Source organism: Silurus aristotelis (genome assembly GCF_946808225.1).
Source record: "Silurus aristotelis genome assembly, chromosome: 17".
Lineage (NCBI taxonomy): Eukaryota > Metazoa > Chordata > Actinopteri > Siluriformes > Siluridae > Silurus > Silurus aristotelis.
The window spans coordinates 24,646,123-24,658,278 of NC_139590.1; the positions used below are offsets into that span (position 1 = coordinate 24,646,123).

At 42.0% G+C, this 12,156-nt stretch overlaps 1 protein-coding gene across 1 annotated transcript in view; it reads right to left on the reverse strand.

The window, feature by feature from the left end:
* The window catches only part of LOC310739969 (voltage-dependent T-type calcium channel subunit alpha-1I-like), a gene marked incomplete at its 5' end in the record, with an annotated part of 46,701 nt that overhangs the window by 4,311 nt on the left and 30,234 nt on the right, over nt 1-12,156 (reverse strand). Inside the window, 7 exons of the mRNA XM_083566260.1 lie at nt 1,107-1,351; nt 1,898-2,006; nt 3,040-3,156; nt 3,253-3,396; nt 7,990-8,382; nt 8,765-8,886; nt 9,282-9,360. Of these exons, the coding sequence (XP_083422386.1) occupies nt 1,107-1,351; nt 1,898-2,006; nt 3,040-3,156; nt 3,253-3,396; nt 7,990-8,382; nt 8,765-8,886; nt 9,282-9,360 (1,209 nt within the window). The remainder of the gene's footprint in view (nt 1-1,106; nt 1,352-1,897; nt 2,007-3,039; nt 3,157-3,252; nt 3,397-7,989; nt 8,383-8,764; nt 8,887-9,281; nt 9,361-12,156) is intronic.

Here is a 12,156-nt window from a genome sequence, read left to right on the forward strand (position 1 = left end):
ATGTGCAAATGTGCAATACTGGAAATCATACTTAAAAAATCATTTAAAACAGTGAGCAAGCTTCTAGCACCAGCTATGACAACCGTTCTCCAACCCATCACCAGCTATTGCCATGCCATTCATAAAAACCCTGAGGCTGGGAGATACCTACTCACCCTACCAAACAGGCCTACCGTAAATACTATAGTGGTTGCAGCTATTAAGAACATTTTGTTTCTATTTTCACAACAGGTTTTAGAAGCTCTACAGATTTATTTGTTCTTCTCAGCAGTTAGTCAGGAGGCTGTCAGAGCTGCAGGTCTGTAACACACTAAAGCTCTCTGGCGAAAGTTAATTCTATAGAATGCAGTGGATACACTGTACTGGCCTTTCAGTCCCTTTCTGCTGACAACCAGGCTTAAAGCTTATTTATCATCTACTGATTGTTGAATTGACTGCAGTCCAAGCATCTATAAACTCTGTTGTTAAACACATACACTGGCTGAACTGCATATCTATGGACCCTTCTCATGCAAATCCCACTGTCACCAGCTGTATATTATTCCTGTGTTGCAAACGGTTTTAAGTCTTAACAACTCTGCAGCCTTCCAGTGACACAATAACCTTATCCACTGCCATAAGGACTACCAGTTCAATCTCCATTGTGGCTCCAGCCAATGAAATCAACCCCTTCAACCTCAGCCTGCACTGAACCACCCTTTAGTCAACATTCCAGCATCATTCACAACTTTCTTTATCTCAAATGAACCTCAAAATCCACCAGAACCATCCATAATCCTATTCAGGGCCTATTCAGCTCCAGGCTTATTCATGGTAAAGGCTCCATCCATGGCTTTTGCCTCCCAAGCTGTACTTGGTCCAACTTGGTCTCAGCCATGGCTGTAGTGACTTTCCACTTCCCAGTAAAATCTTAGCCCCTGAGCTGAGCTGTCACCAGACAGATCCCTGATAGAGCACACTTAGAACAAACGACCATGTGATGTAAGCCGCGTGATTTTAAATATTATGACAGCTCTCACGTCAGATCAATTTAAAATGACACTTGTGTCACTAAACCGAAACTGTCAAAACAGCTAATGCCATCTGCTGAGGGCAGCAGCACACACCACCTGTGCAGTGAGAAGTTCAAGGTTGGCCCCAGGCGAGCGAAGAGAGGCCCAGGATGCTGGAGAGGTCAGCCTCAGGCCTCGGGGTCTGTGACCCAGGCGAGCCCTCGGGGGGGCCGGGAGCACTGCTGCTGCTGGATGGAAAAACTCAGCAGGAAGATGGAAGACAGTTGAGGAATCACTCTCAATACCCCCATCATTCCTTCTGCTGCTGCTGCTGCTGCTGCTGCTGCACAGAGTCCCACCTGCAGAAATATAAGCAAAAAATGTTTACAAGCAGCGAGTAAGCTGGGAATAATCATGACCAGGCAGGTAGTGTTAAAAATGATAGAATGCTGTGTCTCTATGGAAAAAATTATACATTTTCTCTAACATGTCGTAATGTGATCCATTTCATTTACAACACTGCAAATGATTGCAATTTCTGTAACTAAATAAGGGCACATTATTCCCTTTTAGAGAACTAAACTCCTGGCCAATCAGAATTGTCTGTTAGTTGAGGTTGGTGTGGTTTTGGCTCTGAATATAAATGAACATAGTAGTTAGTTTATCAGTTTATTAAACACCAATTGACACACGTTTTACCATAACAGATGATTTAGGTGTTTTGCTTTATTAATGTTAACGAATGCAGCTGATGATGTTCGTTAATATAAAATCAAACAGAGCGCAAGGAATAATGACAAATTCATTAATGTAACTCAGTCTCCATAATTCCATTTTAGCCCAACACTAGTGAAATAAACCCTTTCTAAAGCTCATCAAACCCTCGTGTGACGCACAAACGTTACCGATGCTGTGGCGGTTCGCTGTGTAAGGCTTCCGGATCCATCTGTGACCTCCGTCTTTGGCTCTGGCTGCTTCTTCACCCCCTGCTGCCTCCTCCGTGCTTTTCTCCATCTACACAGCATTTACAAATCACATCATGGCTTCATTACAGCTTTTCACTTCCATCAGATCAGAATGTGGTTTTAAAATGAACTCAATATTAAATTCAGACACTACACTAATCTCTTATTGGATAACTGTATTCATGGACAAATTCTAACCAGACGTTTAAAAATGATGACTATTCTGTCTCTAGACTTCCTCTTGTTCTACACGCTGAGCCTGAAACCTGTGAAATCGGAGAGGAAACTGGTCCAGGACCTGCCGTCTCCATCTGCATGACTTTTCTATGGTCTTGTGGCTTGTTAGCAGGAGTCCACGGTCATTTTCACTGATTAGGGTTCATTAAAAACTCGATGGCGAGGGAGATTTAAACGATTTACAGCAGTGTATAAAATGGCTGCCACAGAGCTGCCAGGCTCTTCCACAGAGAAGTGCACAGCTCTAGGTAACGCTCTGTCCCTCATTTCATACACAACAGATGCTGAATCCTTCCCATAAGAGGCTTCATTAAAGACTGTTTTGTAAAAGTACACACTGAGCGTCAAGCATATGGAGAGTTCAACATCTCACAACTGCAAATTGAGAAGAAATACAAACATCTCCGTCTGCCTGGAGAGTTACACACTTTACAGTTAGAGACTGAGATGGAGCTCAAATAAATTCTGTTTTAACCACAGCCCTTTTACTCGACTGCTTCATTTCAGAGCTCAAATATGAGCCAGAGATATTCAGTTAATGCAAAATCTTCATTCTGCTTTACAGTTCTAACAGTTTTAAAACGAATCTAACTGCAGATTTAATCTAAGATCTACTCTATATATATATATATATATATATCCATCCATCCATCCATCCATCCATCCATCTATCCATCTATCTATCTAAAACTAAGAAAATTAAAATAAACTGAACATTTAGGGTTTTTGACAGTATTTTTACACACCTGCTGAAAACCTTTACACATCACTGTATAAAATAAACAAACCTCTGTAGAAAGTGTTTCTGTAAGACCAGACTATTAATATTCCACAGCGATGCTCACCTGATAAAGGTTCTGCTCGTCCAGGGCAAGGTCATCAGAGCGCACTGGTGAGGAAGATCTGTCTGAGATTCGCTCTGATCTCAGAGACATTCGCTCCAGCTCAGCCATGTGGATCTGCTGTGTGTTCATCATGAAACATTAGTGTGTACGGTGTGTTATTTTTATTAATGTGCAGTATGAGAGTGGTGTGTGTTGTGGAGGACGAGTCTCTACCTCCTCAGGGTGACTCTTGCAGTCTTTACATGATGGAGATGAGTAGTGATGGAAGACGGAGCCTGAAAGCTTGTCAATCAATAACATCTCTCCATCAAACGTGTCTTTAATAAGCAGAGACACGCTGTCCAGCCATATGTTCTCCTGACACACACACACACACACACACACACACACACACACACACACACACACACACACACACACACACACACACACACACATCCAATATTCAGTGATGAGTAGATGTTAGACCATACAGACACAAATGGGACATTTATAATTTACTGTTAATCCATAGACACTCAATAAACAGATGTTTCACACACATGTGGATTGATAGAACATGAGGTCCTCAGTGGTTCATTACATGGTCCCTCCATCTGCCCTTTTTTCTCTTTCTGGAAATTGTCACATCATGTCACATCATGTCACATCATATCCGTCCGTCCGTCCATCCGTCCGTCCATCCGTCCGTCCGTCCATCCATCCATCCATCCATCCATCCATCCATCCATCCATCCATCCATCCATCCATCCATCCATCCCTTACATACAGCGGTCATTATTTATATTCCATACATTTATCAACTATCCACTCGTCCTTCCATCCATACATCTGTGCCTGCAATTATTCATCTATTTCCTCAATTCTCATTTTTTCATCCATCCATCAATAGGTTTTTGTTTTATATCGGGCTGAGTGTGTGAGTATTTCACATGAAAAACTTTACTTTGGGCTTCTGAGGCTGAACTTCGTCATTGATCCAGAAACATTAACCATCTGACCAGAACAAAGGCTCAGCAGAACGAGTCGCAGAAATCATCTGTTCCACACCGGAACTGAATTTCCATCATGTTCCCCATCAGGGATTAATCAAACGCTCTATTATTTCCCCTGATGGCTGTGTTTATTACATCACGGGCGTCTCGTTAACGACACCGAGACGAGCGTCTACACCCAAAAGCAATTAGATGCAAACGAGGCGTTTAAAGCAGGACACGATGTCATTGCTCCAAAGGCATAAACACGGCGTTCAGCACAAACCTGCAGACCTGCAGAGCGACAATTCCTGCAGCCGTCTGGGAACATTTCATCAATGCACAACCACAATAACCTGCGATTCTGTAGTCCAGCTCTCAGAGCCTGTTCACTTTAGTGTCAATCACACTGGGACACAAAGTCAATGTCTTCCAAAACATCCCTTTCTGCCTTATTCTCCTGCATATAGATTCTATTATATACATATTATTATATCCTTCTAGTTATACATTACACTTTTATTATACATTTATAATTTACATTCGATTTCTATTTAGATGTTGGACAGTCGTAAAAAGCATTTCACTACATGTCCTAATCTGAAAAAATAAACATGTATTTAACAAAAAATCACTCGATGTGACTGTAAAAACTGCTGCTTAGATTCTGTTTAATGCATTAATCAGATTACATTTTAGTACTGAAGCCTGTTGGACCGAGTGGGCCGTGTGCTGATAAATAATAATAATATTAATCATCATCATCATCATCATCATCAGTAGAAACATTTAAGTGAGTTTGTCAATAAATTGTTCATTTGTTAATCTCCCCATCCCTCCATCCCTCCATCCACCAATTTTCATCTACCCACCAATCAATTCATCCTTATTCATTCGCTCAAGTTTCCAGCCCTCAATACATCAATCCTTCCTTTCATTTAAGTCAATATCTTTCCTTCTGTCCATTCAAGTTTATTATCTTCATCCATCCTTTTCATCAAGCCCTTTTTTTTTTTCCATCAGTTGCAAGATGCATCCATACCTATACACCTATCCTATCATCTTTTCCATTCACAACCAATTCATAATTCATCTATCCATCCTTTCACCCATCTATTTATACTCCCATTTTATCTGCCCATCTCTTCCTAGTTCTTCAGTTCTTCCTAATTCTGTCCAGCTCCATCTGTTTTCAGTCCATCTGTCTGTGCAGCCGTGTATAAAGGCTAATGGTTACTGATCAGAAGGTTGTGGGTTTAAGCCCCAGCACAGACAAACTGCCACTATTGGGCCCTTGAGCAAGGCCCTCAACCCTCTCGAACCATGACCTCCAACCACAACTTCATATTAATCTATGAGAGAGAAAAAGCCATTTGACTTTAATGTGTGTGTGCTAAATACAAGCTGCTGCTTCTTCATTCATCTCTCCATCAATGGAAACGTTGGTGTGGAAAGAGAAGAGTCAGGATCAAATATAGTTCAGTTCTAAATAATAAAGATTTTATTTAGCAGAAGTTACATTTACTAATTTAAATAAATGAATAAACAGATGCAGTCAATAAGCTGTTGATTTGATCTGTAACTCGGCTGAATTTCTTGCACTAAATTCGAATTAAATAAAGTGCAGTTTGTGAGGGTGAGGGGAAATGTGTCGCTTTCTTCATCTGTTTATTATTCAAAAGTGATTTTCACAAAGAGTTCCTCCAGAGTTCTGGCTGGAAATTGGTGACGCACCTTTCAGGTGGAGAAGAACAAAGTCATGATCTCTCTACAAAAAATCACAGCCTCCCTCTCGTGCTCTCTGATGGAGGAGCAGAGTTTCTCGTGCCCTGGGGTTATGAAGAAACGCTCAGTGAGAACATCAGTACCGAGCCGCTGCTAAAAACGGGTTCTTCACACTAATTGCTTCAGAATGTGCACTTAATGTCTCGACTCTCTCCTCCCACTTCTTTTCTTTACCCACAGCCCTTATCATCATCATCATCAAACACGCATCATCCTTTCATGTAAAAGAGTGTGTAATTAAGTTTATATCTCCAGATCATTTTCCACTACAATAATGGTGACTGCAGTAAAGCTGTGGAGCGTATCAGCGCTCGGATCCAACCCTGCGCCTTTGTGGTTTTATTCCACAGCCACTTCTCTGAGCTGAAGGAACATCTCGCCAAATCGGCAAGAAGTCGTGTGAAGCTGACCCTGAAACCAGTCCTTTCATTGTTGTTCTTTCCTGCTGACTCTCCTTCACTCATCCCCTCCTCCTTCACTCGGCTCTGAACATCCTGCAGGTGCTGATAAAGGAGCGTCTCCTCACACCTCAGGATTCGTTTTTTATATACGAAAGCAGAACGTTAAATGTCTGAGGGTGGATGAAACGCTGACGCACAACGTACAGACTTTTAAAGAGGAGAAGGATTTTCTGTTTATTTCTGAGCAGTGTGGAGGAAGAGACCTTTTTATTTCAATCACGTGAACCTGACACGATTACGCACTCGTACTTTATTACACACTATTCCAACACACCGCCACTAAACACACCTCTTTCTCATCTGTCTATTCCTCCCTCCATCTCACAGTTTCTTCTTCTCTTGGTCCCTCTATGTTTCTTGCTATTTTTCTCTCTCTGTCTGTCAGCTGATCGCCTGGTTTTATTTTAAACCCAAACTCATTTCCTCGTTTCCGCTCCAGTGTGAAGACGCTGCTGTTTGTTTTTACGGTTTTATTTTCATTTTTATGATAAACTCTATTCTTTCAGCAGCTGAACTCGGATTTCCATTTTCTGTGATGGGCAATTTTATGCATGCGTTCACACACACACACACACACACACACACACACACACACACACACACACACACACACACACACACACACACACACACACACACACACACACATACACACACATACACACACACACACTGCATGCTCTATGATTCCAGCTCTCCTTGTGCTCTCACTTACATAACCACACAGACTAAAAATGGACCCGGAAAAACAATTATAGCTTCAGCTACCTGACACTAACTCACTGTGTGTGTGTGTGTGTGTGTGTGTGTGTGTGTGTGTGTGTGTGTCCATGCCACAACTATTGTCATGCTTCTCTTACTTATGTAGGTGTGTGGTATTTTATTTTCTCCAGGTCAGTGTGTCCTCCTGAACGTCATTAAAAACGTGTGTGTGTGTGTGTGTGTGTGTGTGTGTGTGTGTGTGTGTGTGTTCATGTCCATGCCATCAGGGCTGACATGGGACTGTTGCCATGGTGACAGAAGTCAAGTCCTAATAAAAACTCCTCTCTCGTGTCTTTGTGCTTAAAGAAAAATGAATCCGTCAGCAATCACAGAGCTTTTACACACAGACGCTTCAGATCAGACCCGAGTGCTCTAACGCTATCCACTCCACTCCCCTTTTCCTTTATCTGTCCATCCTTCTCATTTATGCTCCAGATATCTGAACATCTGTCCATCCATCAGTACATATGTCCATTTTATTCTACAAACATAAAGCAATACTCAGAACGAGTGAGAACTCCATCCACACGTTCATCACTTTCTGCATTCTTTTAGCTGTATATCTGTCCCCCATTCCATCAATCCATCCATCCATTCATCCCTCCACCCTTCCATCAATCCATCCATTCATCCCTCCATCCTATTATCAATCCATCCATCATCCAAATCTAAATCTATCCAACAATCTTTTCATTTACTCCATCCATCCATTTCTGTCCAGGAGATCATCTATCCATACTCTGACCACTCAGCTATTTATTATCTACCACTTCATATATCCTCCCATCATATCTTTATCCATCATGTCTTTCTGTGCATCCATCCATCCATTTATCATTTCCAAATACACTGAAATCATTCACCAACCCATCCATCGATCCATCCATCGATCCATCCATCCATCCATCCATCCATCCATCCATCCATCCATCCATCCATCCATCCATCCATCCAGTTTGTGTCCTACCTGTACAGGTGAGTACAGATTTTTGGAGCTGTTGCTTTTATGTTCTCCGAGTGAATGTGTTGCATCTCCAGAGCTTCCTCCACCTCCTCCACCTTCCGGCTTCTCTCCTTCTCCTCCTCTCTTCCCAGCTTCAACTCCAACTCCTCCTGCTGCCAGTCCTCCCATGCAGCAGAGGGCACCATGTGCCAGCTCCAGTTCGATCTCTGCATCCATCTCTGCCTCCTCCTGTGCCTCCTTGTTGGAGTCATCAAGGTGCTTCATTAACACGGCCACCACCACGTTGATGAGGACGAACTGCGCCGTCAACACGAAGCTCACGAAGTACAGCGGAGAGATAAACTGCAGGCTGGGGTTACAGTTATACTCGCCTTGGGGGCACTCGCGCAGTGTGTCCTACACGTCCCACACACACACACACACACACACACACACACACACACACACACACACACACACACACACACACACACACACACACAGGGATACACACAAATATCCATTATAATCAAGTCATAAAAGACATATTTTAAATAATTTCTTCAAATAAAATAATTCAATACACTTTATCTATTTTATTCGATTATTACAGAAGAACGTATTGAATAGTTTTTAGCACGTGAGAGGATCACGTCCAACCTGATACCCCATGAGAATGGAAAAGAATGAAACTAAAATATTTTCTGTGATTTTCAGCTCCTGGTCATGTTTCAGACGTGCAGACTATAAAACCATCATCAGACTGTAAACTGTGTAATATTACGAGAACCTGTGGTACCTTCATGATGCCGTTCCAGTTATCACCCGTGGACACTTGAAAAAGCGTGAGGAAAGCCATGCCGAAGTTCTCGAAGGTGGCATGTCGACTCATTCCCTCACATGGATAATCCTCATTACACACTGCAACACACACACACACACACACACACACACACACACACACACACACACACACACACACACACACACACATTAAGAACCATAACACAAAGTCACTGAGGGTTCTCCGTTCTCACTGCTCATCAGCTAGAACATCAACACCTCAGAATAATAAGAACACACTGTTCCACCAGAAGAACCTTGAAGGCTCCATGTAAACCCTACAACATAGGGTTTTTTTGGTTCTGCTAATGAACTTATTTGCTTAATGATCTCCATAAATGAACTTTTGGAGAACAAATATAAAACTGTAAGGCTTCTGTGCTTGTCCTGCTTAAAGTTACAGTAGAACCCTGTTATCAAGAACCTGAAAAGTCGATTGAACCCAGAGATGACAGTGTGCAGAAGGTTCCTACCGAGTTCTCCGAACAGTTCCACTCCTAATGCAGCGTAGATGAAGAAGAGCAGCATGAAGAGGAGGCCGAGATTTCCCACCTGAACAATAAAACACAAACACGTCCAGTTTTTACACAATTCTCCATTTTAATATTAAAAAGCTGCGACAAAAGAACACCAGAGGGACGTGCATTTCGGGAAACAAGAGGAAAAACATCAGACAGGACATTTTCTATCCGGTGTGAAAAAAAAAAAAAAAACCCCAGCCGCTCGTTCCCCTCGAGCTCCATGAAATATTCACGAGAGTCCGAGTCAAGCGAGTGTAAAATATGATGTGATTAGAATCGCTGTGCAGGTCACTCACACACTTCACCTGTTTTCCCATGGAGTTTAATAAAGCAACACACACACACCTCCTTCACTGAGACAGATGAATGCTCAGCATCTGGAGCTCAAACAAATCTCCATAAAAGAAGGAAGCCGAGCGCTAACAGCATGTCTGAATGAAGCTAATTACCCAGAAAGCCGAGTTACAGGAGGAAGCTAAATGCACTAAATGTTCAGGTTGTACTGCTAATTAGCAAAACTAGCGCAGGTCTGTTGATCATAATAATGTTTTAAAGTATCAGAGAGGTTCTCCTAAACATGAGCGGAGTGTTAGCGTCCGTCTAAAACACACAACATCTACAATCTACACCCCCCCCCATTCAAAAACGACCCTCTGAACAATGCGAAATATTTTAAAACATATTTTGAAAGTTTAATTTAAGATATATGTTTTCCTCATATCATATCTGTGTATGATGCTTATTAATAGTTACTAATACAGGTCGAGGCACAAAATCAATACCGATAGTTTTTCCAGCTGTCGGTCTGCCGTCGTTACGAGAGCGCCCTCTAGAGCAAACTCTGGCAGCATCAGAAGATTTCAGACTCTTTAATACAGTGTAACTTCTCCTACAACAAAAAAACGAGTTTGGACCAGGATGACCTAATTACTGTAAACCACCTCCGAGAAAGTGTGGACCGTACCACGAGAAGAGAAATGTATTGAGTGATGGAGGGAAAATGAGTGTTTGTTTGATGTTTTTATTATTAAATCAGAATCAGAATCAGAATCAGGTCTATTGGCCAAGTGTGTTGACACACACAAGGAATTTGGTTCCAGCTGTTAGTGATTCTCAAAAGTACAGACATTAATTAAACCTATACATGACAAAACAGACAAGACAAAAACAGACTATACAAGACAATACAGACAATGTGAGACAGTATAGACAGTGTGGGTATTAAATAGGGATACAGATTAGTAATGTACATAAAGTGTGAGAGTGCAGGGTAGTGCAAATGACAGTATTGTGTGTCAGGTATGATTAGAGAGTTACTATAAAACTTTGTACAGTATATAGCAGCCATAGTGTGTGCAACATATACAGATAATGTGATGAGTGACAGTTCTGTGCAGTACTTATAGATATGAGCAGGGAATATAATTATGGTCAGTTGTTAGTGAGGCTGATTGCTTGGGGAAAGAAACTGTTCCTGTGTCTGGCAGTTTTAGTGAACAGAGTTCTGTAGGACCTGCCAGAAGGGAGGAGCTGGAAGATGTTGTGTCCAGGGTGTGAAGGGTCATTAATGATTTTTTCTGCTGTTTTAACAGTTTTCTGCAGTCTGTTTCTGTCCTGTTTTGTTGCTGCTCCAAACCAGATGGTGATGGATGAGCACAGGACAGATTCAATGACGGCAGTGTAGAACTGCATCAACAGCTCCTGTGGCAGACTGTACTTCCTTAACTGGCGTAGAAAGTACATCCTCTGCTGGGCCTTCTTCAGAATCGAGTTTATGTTGCATTCCCATTTCAGGTCTTGGGAAATGGTAGTGCCCAGAAACTTGAAGTTCTCCACAGATGACACAGGGATGTTGGATATTGTGAGGGGAAGTGGTGTTGAAGGGTGTTTCCTAAAGTCCACTATCATCGCCACAGTTTTGAGTGTGTTTAGCTCAAGGTTGTTCTGACTGCACCATAACACCAACTGCTTCACCTCCTGCTCATATGCAGACTCGTCACCAACTTGGATGAGTCCGATGAGCGTGGTGTCATCTGCAAATTTCAGGAGTTTGACAGTTGGGTCACTTGATATGCAGTCATTTGTATAAAGGGAGAATAGCAGTGGGGAAAGGACACATCCCTGAGGAGCACCAGTGCTGACTGTCCGAATACTGGAGGTAACATCTCCCAGTCTCACCTGTTGTTTTCTGCCTGTCAGGAAGCTGGTGATCCATTGACAGGTGGCAGGGTGTATAGTGAGGTTTAGGAGTTTGGACTGGAGAATTCCTGGAATTATTGTATTAAAAGCCGAACTAAAGTCAACAAACAGAATCCGGGCATATGTTCCTGGGCAGTCAAGGTGTTGTAGAATGTAGTGTAGCCCCATGTTGACTGCGTCATCCACCGATCTGTTTGCTCGGTATGCAAACTGTAGGGGATCCAGCAGCTGTTCTGTCACCTTCTTTAGATGGGCCAATACCAGCTTTTCAAAGGTCTTCATGATGACAGATGTCAGAGCGACAGGCCTGTAGTCATTCAGTCCAGTAATGGAGGGTTAAACACACAGACAATAAACAAAAAAAAAATAATAAAAATACTAGAGAGAGTCGTGCCGAGGCTGCCATCTGCGGCGCCATCTTGACGACATTATTTCTTTAATTCTGACATTTTATAAAGCTGCTAGGAGACAATGGCAATTGTGAAAAATGTGACAGAAATAGAACTGAATTCAATTTTCTTTTTAGGGATTTAAACATTTAGTTTATTATTGTGAAGTTTATTGTTAGTGATTATTTTCTTGTGATTCAGATTATTCAATTCAATTTATTAAACTCATTAAAATGTTA